The sequence below is a fragment of the Daldinia caldariorum genome (genome assembly GCF_022478825.1).
Source record: "Daldinia caldariorum strain CBS 122874 unplaced genomic scaffold F4812scaffold_1, whole genome shotgun sequence".
Taxonomy (NCBI): Eukaryota; Fungi; Ascomycota; class Sordariomycetes; order Xylariales; family Hypoxylaceae; genus Daldinia; species Daldinia caldariorum.
Window position 1 is genome coordinate 1,138,128 of NW_025953037.1, and position 26,365 is coordinate 1,164,492.

Consider the following 26,365-nt stretch of genomic DNA (forward strand, 5'->3'; position numbering starts at 1 on the left):
AGACTCTCCTCCTTTATCATCTCACACTTGTCCAGAAGAACCCATGCTATATACTACGTAGAGTCGCGTAGAGTTATGTAGAGAAAAAATGACCATCAACGGCATCAAAGAACATACGACTCTGACGGCACCAACCCCGTCTAAAGGTAAGCAGATAATGTATGTCAAGAGGAACTTTCAGCAACAACAAAAAAACGGCCAAGTGGTCGAATGCGCATGCCAAGGCATTATGAGCCTCCCTTGAGGTCCGGGGTTCGACCCATGCATAGGGCTGACATTTACAATATTCAATTCTGGGATGATGACAAGTATCCAAATGCTGCTGATGTCTATTCTAGGAATACCAAGTGGTATTCCTTGACAATGATGATATGCCGACAATTACCTGACCAGAAAATTTTTTTTACCCTTTTTTTTTTCTCGGTTTCTAGAGAATTAGTCAAAGAGAAGAATAGTTGTAATTCAATAACTTGACATTACTATAGTTACCTCTGATAATATGTGCCTTTCTTCTTTCTTTCTTTCCTTCAGTAACCACTTATCTTATAGAACCATTCATCTGACCTAACTTAATTCTTCTCTTTACTTACTCGTGTCTCATGAACTTCTTTCTCATAGTTTGTTCTCATCGCCTTATGGTCCTTTGTACTAGGGGAATGCATGTCCAAGATAATACACTAATCAGATGATGATGCACTAACCATTTGTTCTTTTGTGACAATAGTTGGGTACCTACCCATAGCTCCGCTGGAGTAGGGTCTTCGATTTTTTTTTTTAAAAAAAAAAGAAAAAAAAAAGAATTAGGCAGCTGTTTGAAGTGGCATGACGAAGAAGAGGATTTTAAGCCTCCTTTTGTAGGGGTATAAATAGGATAAAATAGGACTTAATCTCATCAGATCTAATCTGTGTAATTCGTCTACCCAACGATGAGACCAAAGGGAATGGCTTGGCACTTAATGTGCCACTTGCAGCAAGCGGGCTCACCTCAGAAGGATCCAAAATTAGAGGCGAGTTGGCTGTGAGCAGAAAACTATTTTATGGTTAGGTACCTGACATACTACAGGTAGTAAGCATTTCGGTCTTCTTGGCAATTTGTTCGAATAGGGCAGTTGGAAGTTGAAAAGTTTGTTGTTTTAATAAGAGCTGCTGTTGGCGTCGTATATCGGGGCTAGGTGTTGTACAGTATGCATAATATTACATATGTATAGGGCTATGATTTGGATTTGGACCGGCTGACTGGGTGAATTATACGACAAGAAGAAAATTAGGATCTCTCTAATCTTGTACTTCATATGGAAGGTTATTGTTACATCTGTATGCGCCTCGTACTGTCTGTGCAGCCTTATATTTTCAAGGTTGTTTGTTAGCTGTACTTATATCGTATTGTACATGGAAATATCCCTTGCAGTTCCAATTGATTGTGGTATTGTTTAAAGAATCGATAAAATTAGTGGCGTTAGGTAGGGTATGGTGTACAAGTATATTACGTAGCTTGAATATTTTAGGAATTAGGTGCATGCCTTGGTTACATTTTAAGGAAAAAGAAAGGAGGGTCTTCGACGCACGCGGCCAAGGCGGCTCTGATGCGGAGAAGAGCATAATTTCCCAGGTACACACCGCTGGTAGCATCTGATGGAATGTCTCCAGAAAAAAAACAAGAGCGGTTCAGATCGGGTGATACATACCTAGGTAGGTCGGCAGCTACAATTAAGGTTGATAGTCAGTCCAGCCAGTCAAGTCAGTGAGTATAGACAGGCAAGGGGTAGGTACTACTCTACCTAGGTAGGTAAGGCAGGTGTAAGTAGGTACCTAAGGTAGGTACAATACAATAAATACACTAGGTAAGGTAACACTAACTTTTCAACTTAGGTACCTAGGTTAGGTTAGGTACCTACCTACTTTAGGTAGACTTTAAAAAAACACAGTATTGTACGACGTAGATAGTGTAGAAAGATGGTTTAAAATCCTCGTTGGCCCCTAGCTGGGCTTGGCATAATGGGGCCTTCTTTCAGGATTTACCATTCACTTCCCATCTGATACGGCTGATACGTTGCCTATCAACCAGTCCGACCCAACCAGCATCCAGGAACATAACTGACCAAAGAGAGGCTAAAAAAGCGACTCTATCAACCATCTCATCTCTCCAAAAAACAACGTCCTATAATCTTGGCATTTTCAAAAAATGACGATCTTACATAGTAGTCTTTGGGGCACGAAGGTGCTTGGCATTTCTTCTTGGCAAAACGACGGAAAAGACGGCATTATTGTCGCATATCTATTATTTTAAACAATTTATCTAGCTAGGTAGATAAAAATAGGGGAACCCGTCTTTCTCACATTTTCAAAATGTGTTTGACGCTTTTCTTTTCCTTCCTGTTCGCCACAAACCTACCCTAAAAGAAGTTCGCCATCCTTTTTCTTGATTCCCTCCTCCCCTACCCCCCTCCCCTACTCCCTAACCTCCCTAACCTCCCTCTTTCGTCTCGATGGGCTTTTGGATGTGCATTTGTATGATATCGCGATAGCTTGTCTTTTTTTTCCCCTTCGCTCATTCTACCTCTCATTCATACCTTCATTTGGCTCGCCTTATTATCGCAACCCTTGCTCTCCTTTATCGAGACGGAGCTTACGCGTCCACTACGACGTGTTAATCATATTGTGGGGTAGTAGTGAACAGCTACTTTTTTTCTCTTTTCTTTTCTTCTCGACTCTTAGCTTAAACAGTTGATCTGTTGCGCGCGCGCAACCACAAGTGAACTCAATGGGATGGATTACGGATCAGTATTCTTTTCCTCGGCAGCTGGCTTCGAGTCGATACGTCGCGATGGTGCTGTCCCGCAGACGTTCGCTCTTATTTCTGGGCTTACCATTATTTCTATTAAGTTCGTATACCTTGCATACCTCGTAACCCTTATTTTTGAGGCTCTTGTTTTGCGCATAGATCTTTTGCGACTAACAAAAATTTCATAGTCTTGCTTTTTTCCGGTAGTGTCGGCGTTGACAACGAATGGGGACATAAATTAGACAGCATAGGGGATAACTTCAAAGCTGGTGTTAGCTATGTAACCGGTAACGGTACCGTCCAAATATCATATCCTTCGCCCGATGCACCTCATAATACTTCTATGCCATCCAACTCGACGCTCGTTCCCTTCCCGAGCGAGTTGGCTAGCGGCGCCACTGAAACTACCGTAAGGACCAAGCCGTACGCCCGGCCTGGTTACGAACTACCACTTGCCAATGGGGTACCTCTTCGCATTATGGCGCTTGGTGCCTCGACCACTCGTGGTGACAGTCCTGAGGAGGGAATCGATAATAACGGTTTCCGCCGACCTCTCCGCGAGAAACTTATGGCTATTGGCAACAAGGTCAACTTTGTCGGAACTCAACGCCTCGGAAACATGACCGATAATGATATCGAGGCCTATCCCGGTGTCGTCACTCAAACTATCCATGGAAACGCGAAGAAGGCTGTTCCTAAGTCGAAACCTAACCTCTTCCTCGTCAACGCTGGATCCAACGACTGTTTCCAGCACGTCGATATCGACAACTTCTACAAGCGTTATGATGCTTTGGTCCGCTACCTCCTCGAAGCCTCGCCGAGATCCACCGTTATTATGTGCACCATCCTACCTACGTGGGACACGCGATTCAACGGTCGAGAGGAAGTCTGGAAGGTCAACCCGCAGATCCGAAGGCTGGCCAAGATCTACAAGCAGCAGGAACTTCCCGTGGTTCTCGCGGAGATGCAAGGCCCCGACGGAATTCAAGACGAAAATCTGGCTTCCGATGGTATGCACCCTGGTACTGCTGGCTACGAGATGATGGCCACCAAGATGTACCAGGCTATTGTGGAGGCGGACGCCAGGGGCTTCCTACAACCCCCTGAGCCTATGCCTGGCATCCTCGACGACGGAGACGAGGAGCGCAAGGACGAGGATTATAAAAAGTGGGTGGAGCGAAAGAAGAAGATGGAGAACGCGCTAGAAGCGGCAGAGCAGAAAGAGATACACAGGATGCTAGCGGAATTACAAAAGATCAAGAACGAGAAGGATAAGCCCAAGGAGAAGAAGACCAAGAGCACCAAATTACGGCGACGTCCAAAGATGCTGTTCTAGTTAGGCTGATAACAAGCGGCTTTAATGATTTAAAGAGACAATTGGGCAACTTTCTATTATCTTTTTACTATTTATTACTATTGTTAATAATGGGTTTTGCCTATACGAAGTAACGGCCGCCTTGTTGTTATCATACGCTATATACCATGTAGACTATTTATCTACCTACCTACCTACTTAGGTTAGGTACCTATCTATTAATCATACCCAAAAAGAAGGCAGAGATTAGAACAAGCTTCCTCTCGTTTCTGTAATGGTTATTCCGTGATGTTACGTAGTACAGACTCCCGGTGTACACCTTTAAGTGTAACTTGTTAGGTACTCGTTCTGATAGGTACATCCAATTGTGCGCACTCCTTCCCGTCCTTTCTGCAGTCTGCATGTAATGTGATTAACATTTCGTACCAAACTTGGCTGTTTTACTCGGTAGATTAGCGATCGAATAATAGACTTGTATGTAGATTAGGTAGGTATATCAGTGTAGGTATATGTATGCCTGATATGATGGTATAGACTCTAATAATAGATGAGACTGCCGATGGATCTAGTTGCTGTGCCGCCGGATCGAGTTTTAAGTCTTGGGATTTCTAGCGAAAAGCTTCTATGTATAATCTATATCCGGGCCGCTAAAAGTTACCGCCCAGTCGGTGAAACCTAGGTAGGTTACGTAGGTGTTGTGTTTTATTAGTTAGGTACCTAATGTTAGGTACTTTTTAAGGTTGAGTTTGCGCTAAGGTACCTAGGTAGGTAGGTAGTAGGGTGTTTGGTGTTTCCTGCCGTCTCTTCTTCTCTCCGGTTGGTTAAAAAGACCACTCCCAATCCAACCCACTTTTTTCTTTCTTTTTTTTCCCTTAATTCCCTTTTTTCAAAAAATCGAAGACCAATGCGACACTGCATGAGAGCGCGCCATGGACGTGGATCGCGAATCTGAGGTTGCAGCCTCCACAAATTTCGTGCGACGCCTGCGTCCGTCCTGCTTGTCAGCATTAATTTTTCGTGATTTGTTTGGTTTTGGTTTGTTGGTTGGTGTTCGTCAGCCTTACTGAATTGATAATCGTAAGATCTGTAATTTCGAGAGAACGAATTAATCTTTGGTATTCTAGATAATCATTTGCTAATTGTATCTGACAAGTAATGGCGATTCGTTTGCGATAAATTTTTATTTTTATTTTTATTTTTTTACTTTTTTATTATTATTCCAAGCATACCTAATTCATCGTCCCCCTGTTGTTCTCGTTCGATCCTTGTGTAATGGCCAGTCTACCCAGCGTAGCCAGCAGCCAACCCGATCCGCGACAGTTAAGACTTATAGCCGCTGCTGCTCAGGCCAACGAGGCCAGACTCCGCGATATCTTGGCCGAAGACCCGCCTTGGACGTCTGTTACCGATCAAGACGCGCTTCGCCAAGCCCTCCAGAAAGCCGCGGCGCGCGGTAAGCTCTCCATCGTCAAGCTCTTGCTCGACCACGGCGTCGAGGTCAACCCCAGACGAGAAAACGAGATTCCTGCTTTGGTGAAGGCTGCCGAGGGGGGACATGCCGATATCGTAGCCGAGCTGCTGAAGCACAATGCGGATCCGAATGCGCGCAATCGCAATTCCCAGACCGCCCTATTTAGCGCCTGTCTGAAGGGGTTCGACAAGGTAGTCGAGACTTTACTACAAGGCCACGCGAATGTCGAGGTGCAAGATAAAGAAGGGCGAAGTCCCTTATTATTCCTAGCTTCAGAAAAGCCCGGGAATGGAAAATGGACCATCGACACCTTGAAGCTACTCCTGAACAACGGAGCGAACCTCGAGGTGAAGGACCAGATTGGTCGGACGCCGCTGTTGTGGGCTGCGACTAATGGCAATGTTGAACTTGCTTGCATCTTGCTGGAAATGGGCGCAGATGTCGCCGCTACGAACAACCGTGGACGAACTGCCTTGCATCTTGCCTCCGAAAGCCACCATAAGGAGCAGCACCAGGATATGGTCAAACTGCTCCTTAATCATGGGGCTACTCCTGTTGCTGTTAGCGACGGCGGCTGGACGCCCCTTCATAACGCTGCGCAGAGCGGCTATGCGCCTGTTGTCTCATTGCTATTAGAAGCTGGTGCGGACGTGAATGCTGAACTCTCTAACGGAATGACGCCTTTGCACTGGGCTGCTTTTAAGGGATTTGGGGAGATCGTACGGCTCTTATTAACCCGGCCGGATGTTGATCTAACTATCAAGGATAGCTTCAACCGAACAGCCATGCTTTGTGCCGCCGAGAAAAACCACCCGGAGATTGTTCAGCTACTCTCGCCTGCGCGGGCTGCTCACCGCCTATCTTCTGTTGCACGGCGGGCATGCCAAGCCTTCGAGGCTACTGTCGTAGACTTCGGCCAATTCGAGAAGAAACAGCTCGTCTCGAAATATTCTGTGTATGACCTCTTATACGGATGGGATTCCGAGAACGACAAACCAAAAATTCCTACCTTAACCAAGAACATCAAGTATAAGCCGGACTTTAGATGGATCCATCTTCCCGCGAATAATGTATAATTCTAATCGAGTATCCCCATCATGATAACTAGGGCTAACAAAACGTTATAGATTAATTGGGTTGAGGTATTTGATTTCTCTTTCATGTAGCGTTTCCGTGAGCTCACCCTTTAGTAGACCCTCCTTGCCAAGTCCTTCATCGAAGCGGGACATCGGGATATCGAGGCGTTTAAAGCACTGGAGAAATGTTTCGATCAAGAGCACCGCGGGGAACTTCCGCATGCCCATTTCATGAGGACGTGTTCGCATCGGATCACGTCGCCTCAAGCTGGTTTCCAGGATAAAAAGGATGACAAATCGATCCTGACTCCCTTGTCCGAAGAGCCCCCTGATGCTAGTGCGAGGTCGAGCCAGAGTGGCGGGGATTCGACCCCTAGGCAGAACGACTATTTCGAAGGCGACATGCCTGCTAAAAAGAAGAGCAAGTCCGAGCAGATTATGGAGCGGCATCCCAAGAAACATAAACGGTCTAAAGGACCCCCGGGTAACCCGCCGCATCGACAAGACAGCGCCGCGAGTAGCATAAGTAGCAAGTCCCAAGGTCCGCTCGCCTGGGGTACACCGGGATATGCGCCCTCGAACGGGAAAATCGTCTTATTCGTAGGTGCTTCCCTCATTCTACAATAATAATAATAGATAACAGTAAGTAGTAGATAAAGCTAATTTGTTAAGATGCCATTCCTGCACTACGAGACAGATGAAAGGCGGCGTAAGATGAGCAGTGCTATCAAAAATGCCTATGAAAGACGAAACATCGTCGAGACCTCTTCACGGGATTCTCTCATCGTCAACGCGTACTTGAACAGCAGCCCGCCTCTCCACCCCCGGCGAACTCTTGACCAGTTTTTCTACCACGGCATCGACACGTCGGCGAGAGACACGGATCAGGTAGTTTACCGCTACTGTAAAAGGTACTCGCTAGAGCCCAAAGTGTTCATGGTCGATCAGCTGTGGCTCTGGGTCATCGGGAAAGGTAAGCGTAGCTAAGGATGCTGGCTAGGATTACGACTTATTTGTTCTAGATCTTATTATTACGTGCTTCCCTCAGCGCTGGGACCAGCCTAAACAGGACCCTTTGAATGTCTTGGACGGGATTATAGAAGAAACGAATGCTAAAACGCGTCCGCCAATTGGCTCTGTGTGGTACGTATATAACTTCACTCACCGAAAACCCTTTATTTAATTTTATCGCTAGAATTAGGGCTAACAGATGTCTTCCAAATAGTATGTTACCATACTGTCCCCTTACAGTTTCTACGCGATCAACATATTTCGCTAAGGGCACTTTGACGGCATAATTCTTAACTCTGTATCGGATACTAACAAATACTAGATGATTTAGCGATGCTCATTACAAGCCGGTGTTCCGGTACGTTTGACCGGCACCGACTCGACGACCAAGACTTTCAGTTTCTGGATATGTTCGAAAGTTCCATCGGCGATGTTACGGATCGCGAAAGCCAGCTGTTTAGCCGATTCAACCGGGCCTCCGCGCAATCGGCGCAGTGGCTACAATATCATCGACGCCGCCGCCGACCGGCTCGCCTCCCTTCTTTCGGGACACCGGATCCGTATGAAGGGAGCGGTATGGACATGTTCCCGGATGCGCTACTTGATATTGGCGTTGAGACCTCACTGCTAGCTGAGATTAAGGACATTCGTGACGAGTTAGGTATCATCTCCGTGTTGCTCGACTCGCAAGTAGCCGCGCTAAGCGACTTCGAAGATCAGATCACGGAGGAATTGCGCGCCGAGGGACCCAACCGCCGCGCGACCGACGCCGCGCTCGCCGAGATCCGGAAGCGCGGCCGGGAGCAGCTGCGGGGGCTGGAGGTGCGGCAGAAGGACATCTGGCGGATGGACCAGCAGGCGGCGTCGCTGTACGACAACTTGACGGACCTGCTGGACCTGAAGCAGAAGCACTCGAACGCGCTGGAGGCGCGGTTCGCTGGGGACCAGGCGGTGATCGCGGCGAAGCAGGGGCAGACGATCATGGTGTTCACGATCGTGACTATCATCTTCCTGCCCATGAGCTTCATCGCCGCCTTCTTCGCCATCAACCTCCGCGAGTGGCGCGACGGCGACGCCCTCACCATCCCCTACGTCAGCAAGTACATGTTCGGAATCGGCCTCGGCGTCAGCGTGCCCCTCATCACCGTCGCGTTCGTCGTCGCGGATATCTCCGACGCCGCGAGGGATCTGCTCGCCACCGGGAAGAGATGGCTGGGCGCAAAGAGGAGGGAACGGCGGCTATCTACAGGTGGGGAGAAGAAACGCGACGAAGAGATGATTCCGGAACAGGAGACGTACGTCCCCCCGCCGAGAACGTCCATGTCGCTATCGCAGCGGGAGCGCCGCGGCGGCGGGTTTAGCAGAGACTTGCAGACGGACGGACTGTCGGCGAGGACGAGGCCGAGACATAGCCGCGACCGCAGCGACGACTACTACGGCAACGGCTACGGATACTACGCCGCGGCGAGGTTGTCGCCCACGTCGGGGCGGCGCGGATCCCTGGCCCCGAGGAAAGTTAGTTTTGGCGACGCGCCCGGAAACGGCCATGCGACCGGGGGCCCTTGGATGCGACCGAGTCTTGACCGTAGTCGCGGGAGAAGAGTCAGTGAAGACTTGGAGAAGGGACGGCGAGCGTATGGGTGAGAAGCTGGGGGCGGGGCATGATGTGAAGAATTTAACAGACAGGAATAATAATATACGGGCGTGGACGAGTCGCGGGAAGGATTTAGATGTTTTAACAAAAAGCCAAAAAAGCCAAAAAAGTACACGATATATACCCAAGCGAAGTTTATAATTTAGGTATGATCTGCTGGTTCCTGGATTTATGAGGAAGATGCTTTGGTCTCTATGTACCCTAAACTCGGTGAGTGAAGAGCATCTAAGGAACTTGGATTCGGCCACGCTATCATCATAAGAATATGATAATGAATTACGTTTACCTTTAATTTTCATGTAAAAATGATGTTTGAAGGATGCCTAGCAATTCTAGACAATCATGGTCGTATTTGGTACTCAGTTTCATGTTCATACCACTCAACCTTAAGACCAAAAAGGCGAAAAAATTACAGGATAGAAAAAAAAAATCCATATACTCTCAAAGCGATGGGATGAGAGATATCTAGACTAGAAAAAGAAATGCATCAGCCGCGAATCGAACGCGGGGCCCATCGATGGCAACGATGGATTTTACCACTAAACCACTGATGCTAGAAGCTCAATTGGTGATTGGCTTGTGACAGAGGGCTTGGCATTTGGGGTATATATCGCAAAGAATCATTCGTCAATATTAACGACGAAAGTGGGGGTTTAAACCCAACCATCTCCCAATCAGATCATCTAAACAATGCACACTCATCTCATCATCATCCTTTCCTCGCGGTGGCAAGGGGACAATTCTCCGGAAAATATTCTGAACAACTCTAATTCCTCATAGGAATAAAATATAACGATATCTGAACTAGTTTTTCTGCAATTCCAATCACAGCCAGGAAAGACTTTTTTTTTTGAAAAAAAAAGGAAAAAGGAAAAAGGAGGTCGGTCGGTCGGTCGGAGTCATGAGCATTAGTCCCATCAACCCCGTCGACGCCGCGGGAGATGCGTCCCCCATACCCCCGGCGGCGCCGCCGTCCCCGCCCGCATCCTCTGCCTCGTCGCCCGGGGCGCCGTACGTGAAGCCGCAGCCGCGCGCGCCGCGGTCCCCCGCGCACTCGGCGCAGATCCGCGTGCAGAACCGGCGGCGCGAGTACCTCGAGCGCAACCCGGGGTACTTTGGTTCGCTGGAGCACGAGCTCGCCGGTATAGTTCATCCCCTCCATCCATCCATTCATCCATCATCCTCCCACTTTCTTCCTTTTTATGATGATGACTTACTTGTCTTGGGAGGGAGAGAGAGAGAGAGGTGACTGACTGGCTGGCTGACTGATTTCGGCTTTAGATCCGGTGCTATATGATGCGCTCATACGGCAGTTCCAGTCCGCGGAGGAGCGCGAAAAAGAGGGCCGCGTGAAGGGGTACTCGCGCGTGCTGGAAGTCGACCTCCTGCGGGGCGAGGCCAAGCTCGCGCATCTCACGTCTTCCTCTTCTCAGCAAGCAGCAGACTCACTCACAAGTCAACAGCAGACACCCTCCTTCCCCACATCATCATCATTCTCATCATGGCTGCCCCAACCAGCAGCCGAGGACGCGGACCCGTTCATTCGGGAGACGGCGACGGGGGGCGACGGGCTGTTCGGCGTCGAAAAGGGGGGGTTGCCGCGGCGGCCGGAGACGAGGGAGGAAGGGCGCGAGAGGTGGGTCGCGTTTTTGCGCAGGAGGTTCGTGCTGGGCCGCGACGAGGATTTCGACTACTCGGCTGTCGACGAGAACGACGAGTTGGATGTGCTGGAGAGGCGCGAGCAGGAGGATGCGTGGTTCGACGATGAGGATCCGGGTTGGGCGAGCGATGGGCCGGAGGATCGGGGGGGTGGGGAGGGAGGAGGAGGAGAAGCAGGAGAAGGAGGTGGTGGGGGGACGATAGGGGGGAAGAGACTGGAGGGAGAGACGGGGATTCAGGATTTCTGAGCGGTGGGTGCTTTGGTAGGAATGATAATGAAGATACGAGAATTCGCCTTTGGGGCAGGTTTATACCCATATTTGAGTATTTTTACATTACATCGGGCTGTAGGGGATTATGAATGAGCCGCGGTAAAGAAAGAAGAAGTACCAGCTCCCATTACTGGATTAGCACCACCAGCTTCATTCCGTATCAGTTATGAAAATAAAATAAAAATAGAGGCTATGGATATGGCATTAGTTCACCTTTACGTAGTTCGAGCAACAATGTGTTAGTTAAACTTCACAGCGCTATCTATTTAGTCATCCGGCATTCTAGTCCATCTCAGGCACAGGTAGATGATCCACAAGCTTCAGCTGCAACCCCAGCTGCGCGAGGGCCTTTATAGCGTTCTCGTCCCTTAGCTTTTCCGTCTCTTCTTTCGTCGTCAATACGAAGTCGTGCCGCAACAATAGTCCCCCTTCTTGGAAGTCGTATTCCTTCGCCGTCGCGGCATCCGCCTTCTCGAAGTCTACTAGTAGGCTCTGCTTCACGCCGAATACCGCGTCCGACGTCTCGTACGGATCGCCGCGCGCGTAGAGTGCCCTGGTTAGTTGCATGATTCGTTAGCATTCGGCAGTGCTAAAAGAAAGAAAAAGAAAAAAAAAATAGGTATTTTTCTAGACTTCGCTCACAACTCGTCGATGATGGATGGAATGGAGTATTTTACTCACGTAATTAAATGATCCCAACCCTCCTTCTCAAACATGAAGTGCAAATGCGCCGGTCTCCAGCAATGCCTGCCCAGCCTCTCCAGGAGCTTCCCCACGGGGCCGTCGTGCGGGATGGGATAGCTGACGGGCCGGATGCCCTTGAACCAGAAGCGGCCCTCGCTGTCGCTCACCATGACGCACCGCTCGCTCGGCTCCCCGCGGTCGGAGTGCTGCACGTCGTAGTGGCCGCTGCTGTCCGTCTCCCAGATGTCGATCTTGACGTCCGGCACGGGCCTGCCCGCGGTGTCCCGCACGGTGCAGATGCACAGCAGCGGCACGCCCTCCGGGTCCGACGCCATGTTCGACCCGTTGGCCAGCGTCGGCGCGTCGTGCGTGTGGAACGGCCCGAGCACCGAGCCCTCGGTCGACGACGGCGGCTTCGGGTGGTTGATGTTGTCGACTAACAAGGAGAGACCCAGGATATCGGAAAGCAGAATGAATTCCTAAGCCGGAATGAATTGCCCGTTAGTCTCGCTGCTAGGTACTATTTATTCTACCTACTAATATGTTTCTAGACCCCCCTCGACAGGTTAAGGTGGCGCGCTTACATGGCGCACATCGCTGCTGATCTGCCCGCAGCCCACGAGGAAATTGAGCGCTTCCATCCACTCTTCTGTGCTAAGCCGCGTCTCTCGAGCGAAGTCGTGCAAGTGCGTCACCAGCCGCGCCATTAAATAGCGCAAGCGCGGATTCTGGCATTGCGAGTTGATCCGAATCGTGTTCGGCGTAATGTTGTCAATCGTCAAGTCAAGAAGTTTTGGTATATTTCCGGGTGCAGCCATTGCGACAATGTGTTTGCAGAAAAGACGAACTCGACACTTGTAGATAGAGAGAGAGAGAGCAGAAGGACAGGATAGCGATGGGATGATTGATAGGTGTACGTATGATTAAAAGACCAAGGAGACATTCAAGTCGGTCGCTCGGGCCTTATGTAATTAATTATCTTGTCATCCCTCATCTCGTGCACTATGTCTCATCGCGTGTACTATGTCTCATCTAGTATACTATGTACGAGCGATGAGGAGGCTCGGATCCGGCAGTTGGTCGTCGGATGGGAGAAGGTTGACCCTGAACAGCGGAGAGCATGGGGAGGTAATGCGAGGACCCGGAAAGCCACGTGTCGAGTCTGGGATCACCCTCCATTTAAGCATGCCAACGCGCTCGCCTACCTACATTAGATCGAAAGCGAGTTGTTACATGTTGACTTCTACGTCATGGTTTAAAACAAAGTGCCGATAAATAATAAGCACATGTTTTGAATCTGCTATTTAGGTACCTAAGGTTAGGGGGGAGTATCGTCAGTTCCGACGTGGGGTAAAAGGACCAGGGGGTGGGAAAGAATGCGGAGATATCCTGGACTTGGAGATAACTTGCATAGAAGAAATAGCCCAATAAATCCGGGTACATTTGCAATCAAAAGGTACGACTCACCGTAATTGATCTACATAGGAGCCCCTATTCTTTTTTAATAATGCCTTTTTCAACTTCGATGATAACGATTTCTCACAGCGTCTTAAATTTTACATTGGTAAAGACACACCAACTTGTAACGAAAATGGAATAGGAATAAGTCGGAAAGATATATAATTGGTGCAGGTGAAGTGGTTAGAATGTGATAGCGAAAACATAATCTGGTCTAACAGTCTCCGAATTGTCTCTCGGCCTTGTTTCTCGCTATCTTGGAATGGGAGGGTTCCGTTGTGATAGGTATCACACTTTTCTGACTAGCCCAATATCTTTAGAGGAGAACTGCGGGCGACATGCGCAAGATACTGGTCAGTTGTACAGTTATTACTTATCGAAGTTCTGGTTACATTAGCTTAGGTATTTTAAGTACCTGTCATTGAGCCATTGAGGTAAACCACTGCCCATGTAAGGCCGTAGTTCCGAGTAACTTGGCTATAGTCCAATCCTGCGTAGGCCGCTATTATGGCAAACTGACGACACCAAGACTGTAACACCTTGTCGTTGCGTTTCGCGGCTCTGCATCTTACTTTAGATCGGAAGTTACACATAACGTTCCAAGAGGCTGGCGTGCTTTTTGAGGACGTAACGTTTGCATGTATCAATCAACTGCTTCATGTGTAAGATACAACGTATGTTTCATCGATCCTAGGTTAGATGGGGCCAATTGCTTTCCGTTGAACGAGGAGTAGCAGAGTCTTCCCCATGATGAAGGGGCTGAAAGCACGCATTCATTGCGGGCTAGCATAGACTTTAGTGTGTATCTTCAAGAGAGGAGCTGCGCCGCTCGTACACCTAGCTATGACGGCGACAGTGAAGTGCAGTAGTAGTCGTGAGATGCGTTAAAGGTAATTAGATCATAACCAGTGTCAAGGAGGTTTGGGATAGTATCTACAATATGGTACGTTTCGTCGGGAAGACAAAATCCAGGTGCCTTAGCGAAAGCTCATTGAGCTAAGACGATAGGGGACTAAGTCGTAAGCTGTGTTCTGTGTCCTGTGCCCTCCGGTTTTTTGCTATATTGATGCGAAAACATAGCCCAAGGAAAGTTGAATATCGGCGGGGAGGTCCAAGCCCTATTGATTGTAGCACAACTTCCAAATAGATTAATGAGTCGAAGAAAGTCCCAACGCTTATCCGCTCAGAACGCCACTGTCAGCACTTAAAACTACTAATGGGGCGTTATTTGAACAGGAAAACAAGGAAAAGAAAGGACAATATGAAGAGAATACAGTGCCGTCCCAAGAACGCCTCACCATGTTTTCTAGAACTTTTCGGTGGTAATACAGGGGATTCAGTGATCCACTCGATCCCGTACTCCGCCTCGTCAAGGGCAACATTACCGAGACAATACCTATGTTTCATCCGGAAATGACACCAAAAACACAGCAACGATGCCCTCGGGAATATTCAGCCCTGGATCCCTAAGGTGCCTAGGTACCTAACCTAAAGTTAGCTATTGCGCATTTGATTACAAGTTCTTTTTATACACAAAGGACAATGTGGCAATGCTGTAATTCATGCCCAACCGACCGAATCGAAAGCCTTGGGGGTTTTGTAAAGTCTCCCTGGAAATTAACTGGCTGCGTTGTTGCGCTATCACGGCCTCGTAAGCCTCGCCGGTTCACCGACGTCGTTTGGCTTGTACTACGTCGGAGGCCCGGTGAATAAGGAAAAAAAAAAACGAAAACCACATGGTCGCCGCTTGATGCTACCCGTACATATCAAAGCCCTCACGGGACCAACGTGCGGCTAATCGTGGCTCTGCCAGCCCTATATAGGGATGGGGTGTGTTGTGTTCCCACGTGGCAGCGCTGGGCCTGTCTGTCTGTATGGAAAAGGGGGGAAGGGGGAGAGGGGGGGTCTCGGTTCGTCTAAACATACGTCTTGTGTAACTTAATGCCTTGTAATATAGGTCGTATCCATGGATAAGAACCGTTAGATATCCTAATAACTACTATCAATATCGTAGGTAGGTAATTAATGGGTTGCCGGTAAGTAAAGGTTATAGTGACAAGGCAGACAGATGCGTTAGCGAGTTAGACCTTCTTTCTTCAAACTCCCAAAACTTTAATGAAACAAGCGGCACCGAATTGGCACCAGTTTCGCAGATGCGATATTCGCTCTGGCGTTGAGGGTTCTCTGATGACGTGAGAGGCTTGAAACGGTCTTTGCCACTCTTCAACGTTTTCGTCACATAACTTAAAAGTATAGGGGGTAAGAAGGAGAATCGACGTATGCTATGTATTTACATTTATGTCAGATAGGTAGTGTTACATACATAATTGTAGATATTACTTCAGTAATAAGAATTGCTAGGGGCCTAGTCTACTTTATTTGGCAATGGCAGTTAGAGGGGATGTGAGGGTCACGATACTATTGGTGATTAACTCTCCGACGCATCTATTATATCCACCTACTTAAATCTTATCAACTCGTTATGCTAGTGGGACAATGTAGCCAATGGTTAATACTAAACATCACTGACGTTAGGCTACTCGACACTTCCAATTGTGAGTCAACAAGCATATAATGAAAGAAATTACGGAGAGATAATAGGTAATTGCGGCTAGCAATCGGGTGGCAAAATGCACTATAATCTGAGGCCGGTTAAATTTTTTATTTGAGGGTATTCATGAAGAAAAGGACAATGTAAAAATTATTTCAGAAGGTCGCGTAAGAAACGCCTATCACGGCAGTGCAAAGAACAAGCGCGAGTCAAGACCAGTAAATGAGAGAATCAACTCTGTTGATAACTACCTCTATGTGTAAAAACCAAGGAAACCATTCTATACCAACTCTAAACCTGTAACTAGTAACATAACAAGAAAACAGAAAAGTCTAAACTAGATGTAGCCAAGCGAATGATTTGAAAAAGAAAAGAAAGATGAACATCAGTGCTCCCAAACCCAAATGCTTTTTTGAGTCGACATTCGCATTTTTCTGTCCTTTTCCACTCTTCCCGGTTGCCCGTTTTGATGTGGGCCCTCTTTTTACCCCCCTTGATCTATAGGGATGCATGAAATAATCGAAAGACCTAGGTATCCCAGCCGTATACGCCACCAGGGGTATATTTGCGTAAATGAAATCCGAACCAGCTTGAGCCGAAAATGTGAAGTCTATGTCGAAATGTGGCTCGAAGAACGAGTTCCGGAAAAGAAAACGGATCAGAGGATGCCGATAAATGAAATGTGCCGTGTAGATTGTTGCTCAAGAGTGTGTAGGGAGTAGGAGTAGGTAGTTGTCATTCTCGTGTGTCGGAGAGATAGAAGCCAACAGGTGGTGCTTAGTCTTTGAGAACAAATCTGGAAAGAAAGGCCTTCATTCAAAGGTCTGTCGAATCGAGAGTCGACCTTACTAGCTATTGTCCCGGATGCACTTGGTGCAGTGCTTGTGGACATGGCAAGCTACGCAGGCGGGTGTAAGTGCAATAGTCATAGGTCCAAAACCACAGATACAACAATACCAAAATAGGGGGGCAGATGGTGACGGCATGTTTTATGTTATGAGGATCTCAAACGAGACTGTCAAAAGTTGTCGGATGGCGAGAATGTCTTATATGAGGATATTGACTTGGGGATGCTAGGAGTCGATGATTTCTGAGAGACTGAGATGATTCTTAGCTGTTAGGAATCCTGAGGCCGTCTGGGAGAGGATATATATATATGTAGGTATATATATCTATTAGAGTCAAGTATACTTTGTTACATGTGTATTGTAGAAGAGACCCTATTTCTGCTCAGCCATGGCATGTAAAACGATGCATTGTATTAACTCAACGTTACCGTCTTGTGATACCAGATTTCTTAGGACAACGCCTAGGATAGGCCCCTAATTCGAGGCTTGTAAAAACTTGCTAACATTGTGACTACAATATTCGGTGTGGCAGCGTATAACTTGCCTTGGAAACAGCTTCACCCCTTGGTGAGTATGCTTTCCGCGTCGCTCTCCAAGCGGGTCTAGGGCGTACAAGTTCCGCCATGCCCGGAGAATGATGGCCATAGGACAAGCTCCGTTGTGGTATTTCTCCGGTGAAATATATTACATTGTAGGTCACAAGTAAGTTGTTATGCTGACCTCACCCTATAGCTAGGTTTCTGGTTCGGTGTCGTCGTTGTCGGTGGGGACCTAGAAGCACATTTTGAGGCGCTGGTGTCGCCAACGAACTAGTATAATTCAATGTTATAATTAATTAAACTGCGGTGACTAAAGATAAAGAGGAAATTATAATAACAGGTACCTAAGGTTGGTAGATACCTAAGGTAGTCGGAGAATTAACTATAGGCCTAATGCCGTCACCTAGACTCACATGAGACAATGTTGCGCATAGAAATTGGGGGTTAGGTAAGGTACCTGGATTTTGATTTGTCTAGATTCTTTTGGGGGTTTTCCTCTGAATATAGTCCTTATTGAAATCCAGTTTTCAGTTACTCAATACTACCTAATTGCTCACCCGCCGAGTGACCAGACTAAGCCACACACTGAATGTCCTTGTAAATGAGCTGCGCATTATTTTAATTACAGCTTAGTTTAAAACCAAGTGTAACTAATCGGTTTCCTATCCTTGCTCATAACAATATTCCACCTTTGGTTTTCCAATTGTACCATCGCATAGGTAATCTTGAAGTGTATATTGTGTGTAATGTAATTCGATTTGGGCAGATTCGTCTGGTTCTAGAACATTTCCATTGGTGTCGTTTACGGGTGGCTGTACCATACCTTTGGTTAGGCTACACGTAGCAGTCAGCAATTAGCAACAAACAAACTTTGCAAGTATAAATGTAAAAAAGATGATAACAACTTCCGGGAAACTGATCTAGCCGAGGCGGAGCTAAATCTCGTACCGAAATATCTAAGTTAGTATATCCATTTCTGCCCGACAAGCTTTCGGTGAATAGGTAGTGAGTTGAATGACAGCCCAGGTTAGGTACCTCTTGCTTGGCATACGACGCTGGGCTAGTTCGGTAAGTTGTAGGTGGCCCATTGTCATCATACAGCAGCTCGCCAGACCTTGTTTTTTTTTTTTTAAAAAAAAAAGAAAAGAAAAGAACCTCAAAACTATCAATCGTAAGTTTCTCAGGAAGTAATCGACTATCATAATCGTATCTCCAAGAGTTTTTGGAATGTGTGGTATGGATTGAAAACTCTGTAAATGAACCGGCAATATGGCTTATCCAATCTAGACACCAAGATTAGCAGCTAATTTCAATTAGATTTATATATGAAATTCATACTATGTTGATCAAATGACATGAGCCGCTTGTCTACCAATTTTGAAAGGGGTCCCCATCGAAGTAAGCAATGGAATAGGGGCATCTCGTGAAAGTATCAATGAGGTTAACGGTCATAAACTAGATCATGTCGGCCCCAAATGAACAACCAGACGGAAAGGAGGACGTCTGTCTTTATAGAAAATATGAATTCGGCTGCCTGGCATGAATGTAAGTAGAAACCGGGGGATCTATTCAGCTGAGTGGCAGTTGAGCCGCATCATCCTACACGGTTGCGAGCCTTATGACCACCACAAGACCCGAGGTGACCTTGCGATAACTTTTAACTTTTATCATATGAGATGTTGGGGTAATCGCCGAGGCTTACAGTCGTGCATGTGGAGGCACCACCTGGAGGTTGATAGGTAATGCGGCTCTTTGTGAGGCTCAACTTGAGATTACCTCTGGTTGATAAAATAACGCCACTGCCTTCCCCCTACGGCATTAGCTCGCGATCGCATCAGGAGACCATAAATATAACTCGATGTGAGTAAGACCATAGTACAGAAAATAAGTAAAGAAATGTACCTACCACAAGGTGCACACTGCTGTGTTCTCGTACCCTCACCCGTTGTTCTCATGTGAATGTTCTTGTGCAAATGTTCCCTGAGCAGTCTTTCGGCGAATAGGGGCTAGATCGAGAACGGCGATATTGAGGCAGTCCCTCTTTGCGGACTGGAGTCGCTGAATAGAAAGAGTATGTCTATAAGCCCAGGCGCAGGCTCTCAGGGAGAGCAAGTATGGACAAACAAACCAAGATAGGTGCTGACTGACACCTTGCTTCAATTAAACGACCATTCTGAATGACACTTCCATTTTATCAGATCTACCCCTATATAAATCTGCATTGTAGGTAGGTTTTTACACTTCACCCTTCTCATGCTTTCGATGCGATGGTAAGTGACAAAAGAGGGGTTGCGATAAAACCATAGGCCATCAAAGATACGCCGTGTTATATTCCCATGCAGGCCATCGAGATGCAAGTCTTGAGGAATAATGATTTGCTATTGCCTCACGCATTTCGGCTCGTTGCATGGTATATGGCGTTTGGCTTTTCATGATAGTCCGGAGAGACAGTCGAGATCTGTATATGAGATTAGGTGTGCTGGGGACGGGGTTTATGTGAGGGATGAAAGAAGCTTATTCCCCCAAGCAAGTTATAAAAGAGTGTTATTAAGTACTTGGCCCTAAGGTCCTGGGGTTGGTAGCAATGGGATTCCCCAGAGGATCTAATAAGGATCCGTTGCCCCTTATGAAACGAGCATGTACTTACATGGCGACCGGTAAAGCCCCGTAGTTTCTAATAGCAGGTATCAATCAATAACAATATACATAGCTGATATGCTGCTCAACGATAGTTGATATGTATATGTATTTCAGTACAACCCGAAACATTTCTTAATGGCTTGGCTTTATTTACAAGGGTTTCCCTGGGGAAACGAGTGGAACTCCTTACTTGATAGAATTAACCGTAAGAACTGCTTTAAATATGGGCGAGTTTCATTCTTTTCTGTAGAGAAATTCTATTAAATCTCAATGAAAAACTTAAAAGCCCCTGAGAGATAGGTATGGACTTCGTTCTTCATCGGCCCATAAGCATGGTATCCTACTATTAGTTTCCTTATTTGGATGGTTCAATAGAACTTCGTTCCCCCAGCCTTATTTCTATATTAGGAAAGGGACGAGACTAACGCCGGATTTACCCCTTTAATGGTCTCTAAACCAACGGCTAACAGCCCCAGTCCTATCAGGACTCCTTTCGAATAAAGTAACATGATTCACAGTCAGCCGAGACTACTCAATTGCTCAATTGTGTAAATGTGATAACATAGCAGGCAAAATCAGTGACGCTGTGGCCGTACTCAATCGCGCATATAACACCCTCTGTGATATCGTGCACAGCCTCCATAACACTATCTCCTTGGGGAATTCCCGAAACTCCTGCCAAAGTCTTACTTATAATAATATGAGAAAGTCCTAGCAGGAAAAACTATAGTATGATTATATTTAGCGGGGTTCATAGTGAATACCTAATTACCTACTAGGTAGGTACCTAGGAGGTAGGTATCCCGTTGTGTTTCCTGGCTAAAATGAGGCGGCGAGGCGTAAGGGAAATTCTACATTTTAACCACCGGGGATGAACTCAATATAGTTAAGTGCAATTTCGTCAAATAGACCCGGGCACATGATAGCGTCTTCGGCTGGCAGATTTTCCTACATCTGAGGGAGCCACTTGATTTTGCACTTTGTTATTCCCGGTCCGACCATCCTCTGGTACGTGTTAGGAATCTTGGATGTCGAGGCTGGGCGTATTAAGGGCGAGTGACTCTGACTCGTGACCTAGGTAGTTTAACGATGGCATGATTAAGACTTATACGGGTGGGGTCTACTCCCGAAGAACTAGGTAATGTTGGACAAACATCGAGGACTGAAATCGAAACCCTTTCGAGTGTCGTCGAAACATGTATTCGACATGAATTTGCTGCTAACGGTGAAGGAAAAGATTGTCTACCTACATGAACGTCTAATGGTTTACTTTGAACGTTATAATTGAAGCTGGCTAAGATTGGAAAGATGAGTTTGCTACTCGAAAGACTAACTGGCTACCTAACCCAAGTGACTACGCTAGTTTCCTTAGCCGAATCCACAGTAGCTGCCACAATGCCTCGAGCTTGACATATTGAAGACGAGAAACAGTGCAACGTCGCCATAGAATATCCAAGTACTTGACATAAAAGGGGGTTCATAAGGCTTGAGAAGGCCAAAACAAAAAACAAAAAACAAAAAAAAGAAACGTACAACACCGGGGATTCGCTGGTCGTCACCGACCCAACTACTAATCCGGCGGTATCCAGCTTGTCTAGGGGAGAGCGGACGGGATCCCGAATTTTCTAGATCCTATGGTCGTACGTGAAGGTTCGGATGGTTTTGTTGTGTTATATGTTGTTTTCGTTGCTTGGCTGTGGTTGAGACTAACAGCAGCACTAAGTACATATATGTCAATGCAACCGACCCGAAAGTAAACATAAATTTGATAGATATATAGTATGCACTGATCAAATCTAATTCCTACATTTACCTAAGCTTATTTGCACGTTATGAAGCTTAATGTTGTTAAAGTGAATCGTATAATGCGTGTGGAAAGTTTATATTCATGGATTACCTAATACCGGATGACTTGGGACATATACTAGGTATAACTTTTCCTGCCACCTAACTAGGTACCTACTATTATTATCAAATTAAAGGATTTAACTTTTACCAGACTCAACTAAATATATACGTACTAACATTTTGTTTATATTACCTACATGTAGGTAAACATGCGAATTGTCTCTTATAATAAAGTTACCTTAACGAAGGAAGACCTCCGATTACTCCTCACCTCTCTTACAACATTGCCTCTTTAGTTGCATTATGTACCTGTTAATTCGATGGATTTATTGTTTTTATTGTTGGGGAAAGAGCTGTCCAATTCCAATTCAGGTATCGTGAAACGGAGGGGTACAGTGGACTTACCCTCAAGTTAGGTACCTATGCATTGTAATGTACAATACAATACCTCAATACAATAGGTACAATACATATGCCCCCAGCGCCAGCTTCACCGCAATCTTAAATTCTCCTCATCACACATCGCAATCTTCCTATTCAGATAGATACCGTAGCTTCAACCTTGGTTGTTTTTTTCTGTTATTGTCTTTTTTTGCTTTCCCAACTTGTGCATTCACCTATTTCTGCCAGCTTATTATTGTTTTAAGCATCCCCAACTTTACTTATACTCAAACCCGCAGCTGTGGCACGAATCTCAGTTGGCTGAAACACAACTTTGTTGCCTTCTCTTATAGGCACATACAGTCTCTCTCTCTCTCTCTCTCTCTCTCTCTCTCGTGTGTGAATCCTATCCTTAAGATTTCAGTTAAGATTCTAGTAGGATTCCATGTTCAGTCGAAGCGAGAGAGTATCATTTTAGCCAGCTCGTCCGCCTTATTCCCCCTCGTTTCCCCTCGTTACAGCTTGCTCGTGGTTTTGCATCACCCCACGGTGTCCACCGACGCCCCTTAGCTTCGGAGGATCAGCTAACTTTTAGGGGGTACCTGGGCCTTTTACTAGCATTCTGAGTGTTGTTCGTGTTGCTGAGATTACTGAGAGAAGTGGCCGAATTGCCTCGGAGGCGTTGGGAGGAGGAGGAGGATCATAGGTTCCATTGTGGTGCCAGATTCTCAACCCCGGTTTTTTTTCTCTGGCCACGGGACAAAATCAAATTGGTGCTGCTTGGTTGCTGTTCGGTGCTTCGGTGCTGCTAGGCTAAAAAGCCAGTACCAAACCAGACGAGGCATTGGGTCTAGACTGGATTCATGCAGGGGTGGATCTCTATGATATCATCGCATCCGTCTCAAGCGACCTAATCCATGTGCAGTTTGTGCTCCTATACGGCCCGGTTACCAATAAGTCCAAGCTTGTCTGCGTTGTTATTTGTCCATTGAACCCAATCACCGCGAGGCGGCCGTTCTCCAAGGGACACTGGGGAGTACCTGATCGCGCGACCTCTGCAGCCCGGGGAACGGGGTCGCCCTTGTGCCTTGATGACGATTCCCCTCCGAGTCTCCAGACTATCACGTTTAACCCCACTAAAGCCCCGCGAAACTCGCCGTGGCTTTCATACTGTCGCAGTACATTAAAGCCTGGCGCTTCAGCGCCAGAGCTGAAGATGATCCCTCGTCAATGTGCGCTGCTGCATCGCATGGCGATAACACAGATAATATCACGGACGATAACAATCTAAAGAACGAGAAGGCCCGACAGCAAGAGGATAAGGCGGAGGTTCGACCTTCTATTACATCCATCCGTCTATTTTCACTCTTTGTTCTTATCCTTGTGCTGGTAAGTGGAATCTTTTTTTTCTTCTTCTTTTTTTTCAATCCTTTTCCCACAGACCCACGGCTTTGTAATTACATAGTATACATTATAAGAGGTAGGTAGATACTACCTACCTTATGTACTACTTACATCCTACTACATACCTAACCTAGGTATTTATTGTGGTGCCCACGGCCCCTTATTATTTAAACCTAATACACCCGATTATTAGCTATACATAACTTCATAGTTTACACCCCCGGCCCCGCATCGAAGCATTTTGACGCAATCGGGTTTCTTGCTAATTCTCTTGCTAAACCGCCCCTCTAACTTATATAACTTAATAGGTCGCTCAACTTTTTCTCACCAGCATCAAATTTCACTACTCGAGCTTCCTTACAACACCGCCTTTCTCTCGTATTTTATCTTCTCCTCCTGCTGTCGCAGTTCAAGAACCCGTGTGCGAGTCCCCTCAGCCTTTCCCTACTTCCCCTCCTGTATCTCCCGCACTCAATATGGCGCTCGCACAAGAGACGAAGCGCATCACCGCGCAGTTTGAATATACAGATGAAGATGTAAACAAAGGTGTGAAGGAGTTCCTTCGGCAAATGGGTAAGATTTACGTATTAATTGCGCATTGAGAATTTAGCTAACCCGCCTATTATGGTACAGATGAGGGATTAGAACGAGAGGGCACGAGTTTGAGCCAAATACCTACCTACGTCACTAGTGTCCCCAATGGCACTGAAAAGGTACGTCTAGCATTCTGTGGGTTCTGTGGGTCAATTGTTCGCTAGCTTACATAGAGAAGGGGTTATACCTAGCAGTCGACTTAGGGGGCACGAATTTCCGAGTCTGCTCTGTTCATTTGAACGGTGATACTACTTTCAACCTCACATACAGCAAAGTAGCAATTCCGAAGGAATTAATGGTCGCAAAGAAAGCCAGTCATCTATTCGCGTTTTTGGCCAAGCAGATCGAGCTATTTCTCAGAAAACACCACGAAGATCATTTCGAAGCTCACATCCGACGCCGGCAGACTGTGAGCACTCCTGAAGGGTATAGGGACGAGCAAATATTCCGACTCGGCTTTACTTTCAGCTTTCCCGTCCAACAGTATGGAATTAACAAGGGAACTCTTATGAGGTGGACCAAGGGCTTCGATATCCCGGATGCTGTTGGCAAAGACGTATGCGCTTTGCTACAGCAGGAGATTGATCTGCTCCGCCTCCCAGTCAAAGTGGCCGCCTTGGTGAACGACACTGTCGGTACGCTTATGGCTCGCTCTTATACTTCCCCGGGCAAGACATCTACTCTTCTTGGTGCTATTTTCGGGACGGGTACCAATGGCGCCTACGTGGAAAAAGTTTCCAACATCAAAAAGCCCGTCAAAGGCGGCTACGATAAGACAACAGACCTGATGGTTATAAATACTGAGTGGGGATCTTTCGACAACCAGATGAACGTACTGCCAAATACTTCATACGACATAGAATTAGATCAGAAGAGCGTGAACCCCGGCATACAGATGTTCGAGAAGCGGGTATCCGGCATGTTCTTAGGCGAGATTGTCCGCCTGGTAATTGTTGATATGCTCAAGAACCCCAACATATCGCTGTTCCGTGATGAGAATTCCAGTCAAAATGATTGGAAATCCACAACCACCATTGCTCCCGAGTCTGCACTGTTCAAGCAATGGGGTCTCGACAGCTCGTTAATGTCTATAGCCGCGGCTGATAACACACCCGATTATTCGTCTATTCGGCAGGAACTGGAAAAGCAACTGCAAATATACGCCGCCTCGCTTGAAGACGCTACAGCATTCAAGGAGGTAGCATATGCTGTTGGACGTCGGGCGGCAAGGCTCTCTGCCGTCGCCCTTGGTGCTGTCGTCCTGAAAAGCGGCAAACTGAACGAGTCAACGGATGAGCCAATCGACATCGGTGTCGACGGCAGTCTTGTTGAGCATTACCCTTTCTTCCGGAGTATGATTTACGAAGCGCTCGCGGCGATCGAGGGTATCGGTCCGGAAGGAGCAAAACGGATCCGCATCGGAATCGCTAAGGATGGTAGCGGTGTCGGAGCAGCGTTGATCGCACTTGTGGCCGCGAATATGGAGAAGAAGGGTGTTGTCGATTACCTGAACTACATTAAGACCAGTGTTGTTGAGAAGTTCACAAGCGCCATCTCTCAGGAGCCGACAACGGTAGTATGACGGACGTGATTTCTGATGCGGGGGAAAAAAATGGGAATGTTTATATACCTACTACAGTCATGACCTAATGCAAGAAATTTTATGAAACTTACCTACCTGGTATATGAGGTATACGCTATGCTTTATGTTATGTTGACCATTGTTCGGTAGCGATTATAGAAGTGAAATCGTCATCCATCAACGATACTGTAGCCAGATAGTGACTCACTTAGTATACTGAATCTCACTACTACTTGCCCTCTTATTGTATATTCCTCCACAGATCCTTTCTGACAGAATTCAATAAGAGGGCAAGTAGTAGTGAGATCCAGTATACTAAGTGAGTCACTATCTGGCTACAGTATCGTTGATGGATGACGATTTCGCTTAAAGTTCTATCTCTCTCCTAATCTCATACATTCCAAATGCTTTTACTTATAATTAATCCCTTTCATCCTTTTCACCGCAAGCATGTTATCAACCCCTTAATCCCTCTTTTCACGAAGGTTTTTCTTTTGTAAAATCTCTTTATTAAAGTTTTTCCATCCTACAGCTTAACGCAAACCACACAGCTTAACTACAGTCAATCCACAAGGATCTTATATATATCTTGATCG

General features: G+C 46.7%; 5 protein-coding genes and 1 non-coding gene across 6 annotated transcripts; 4 read left to right on the plus strand and 2 right to left on the minus strand.

The window, feature by feature from the left end:
• The first annotated feature begins 2,252 nt into the window (after positions 1-2,252).
• F4812DRAFT_408869 (carbohydrate esterase family 3 protein) lies at positions 2,253-4,671 on the plus strand. The gene is made up of 2 exons (XM_047932394.1): positions 2,253-2,882; positions 2,971-4,671. Exons 1-2 carry the CDS (start codon positions 2,762-2,764, stop codon positions 4,116-4,118), a joined length of 1,269 nt encoding a protein of 422 aa, XP_047794748.1. The 5' UTR covers positions 2,253-2,761; the 3' UTR covers positions 4,119-4,671.
• A 2,788-nt stretch (positions 4,672-7,459) lies between these two features.
• Positions 7,460-9,464, plus strand: F4812DRAFT_12635 (uncharacterized protein). The gene is made up of 4 exons (XM_047929504.1): positions 7,460-7,617; positions 7,667-7,787; positions 7,978-8,316; positions 8,371-9,464. The coding sequence occupies exons 2-4, from the start codon at positions 7,754-7,756 to the stop codon at positions 9,297-9,299; spliced, it is 1,302 nt and encodes a 433-aa protein (XP_047794749.1). The 5' UTR covers positions 7,460-7,617; positions 7,667-7,753; the 3' UTR covers positions 9,300-9,464.
• A 328-nt stretch (positions 9,465-9,792) lies between these two features.
• F4812DRAFT_t15 lies at positions 9,793-9,863 on the minus strand. The gene has a single exon. It is a non-coding gene; the product is annotated as a tRNA-Gly (tRNA).
• A 124-nt stretch (positions 9,864-9,987) lies between these two features.
• Positions 9,988-11,578, plus strand: F4812DRAFT_464544 (coiled-coil domain-containing protein-domain-containing protein). Its single transcript, XM_047938352.1, has 2 exons — positions 9,988-10,451; positions 10,591-11,578. Exons 1-2 carry the CDS (start codon positions 10,211-10,213, stop codon positions 11,214-11,216), a joined length of 867 nt encoding a protein of 288 aa, XP_047794750.1. The 5' UTR covers positions 9,988-10,210; the 3' UTR covers positions 11,217-11,578.
• Positions 11,426-12,844, minus strand: F4812DRAFT_12690 (dioxygenase). Its single transcript, XM_047929511.1, has 3 exons — positions 12,509-12,844; positions 11,922-12,403; positions 11,426-11,793 (listed from the first exon to the last, which is right to left on the minus strand). Exons 1-3 carry the CDS (start codon positions 12,740-12,742, stop codon positions 11,523-11,525), a joined length of 987 nt encoding a protein of 328 aa, XP_047794751.1. The 5' UTR covers positions 12,743-12,844; the 3' UTR covers positions 11,426-11,522.
• Positions 12,845-24,069: 11,225 nt separating this feature from the next.
• On the plus strand, positions 24,070-25,769 carry F4812DRAFT_448999 (uncharacterized protein; the record flags this gene model as incomplete). The annotated part of the gene is made up of 3 exons (XM_047935925.1): positions 24,070-24,166; positions 24,227-24,306; positions 24,366-25,769. 3 exons carry the CDS (start codon positions 24,070-24,072, stop codon positions 25,767-25,769), a joined length of 1,581 nt encoding a protein of 526 aa, XP_047794752.1.
• Between the last annotated feature and the right edge of the window lie 596 nt (positions 25,770-26,365).

Excerpts from the sequence above, each read along its gene's own strand:
- F4812DRAFT_408869 (XM_047932394.1), top strand. The coding sequence starts at position 2,762 with ATGGGATGGATTACGGATCAGTATTCTTTTCCTCGGCAGCTGGCTTCG. Across the intron at positions 2,883-2,970 it reads CTTACCATTATTTCTATTAA|TCTTGCTTTTTTCCGGTAGT; the intron begins GTTCGTATACCT and ends AAAATTTCATAG.
- F4812DRAFT_464544 (XM_047938352.1), top strand. The coding sequence starts at position 10,211 with ATGAGCATTAGTCCCATCAACCCCGTCGACGCCGCGGGAGATGCGTCC. Across the intron at positions 10,452-10,590 it reads GCTGGAGCACGAGCTCGCCG|ATCCGGTGCTATATGATGCG; the intron begins GTATAGTTCATC and ends TTTCGGCTTTAG.
- F4812DRAFT_12635 (XM_047929504.1), top strand. The coding sequence starts at position 7,754 with ATGCTAAAACGCGTCCGCCAATTGGCTCTGTGTG. Across the intron at positions 7,788-7,977 it reads CCGCCAATTGGCTCTGTGTG|ATGATTTAGCGATGCTCATT; the intron begins GTACGTATATAA and ends AACAAATACTAG. Across the intron at positions 8,317-8,370 it reads GGACATTCGTGACGAGTTAG|ATCAGATCACGGAGGAATTG; the intron begins GTATCATCTCCG and ends GCGACTTCGAAG.
- F4812DRAFT_12690 (XM_047929511.1), bottom strand. The coding sequence starts at position 12,742 with ATGGCTGCACCCGGAAATATACCAAAACTTCTTGACTTGACGATTGAC. Across the intron at positions 12,404-12,508 it reads TCAGCAGCGATGTGCGCCAT|GAATTCATTCTGCTTTCCGA; the intron begins GTAAGCGCGCCA and ends ATTCCGGCTTAG. Across the intron at positions 11,794-11,921 it reads GGTTGGGATCATTTAATTAC|GGCACTCTACGCGCGCGGCG; the intron begins GTGAGTAAAATA and ends GCAACTAACCAG.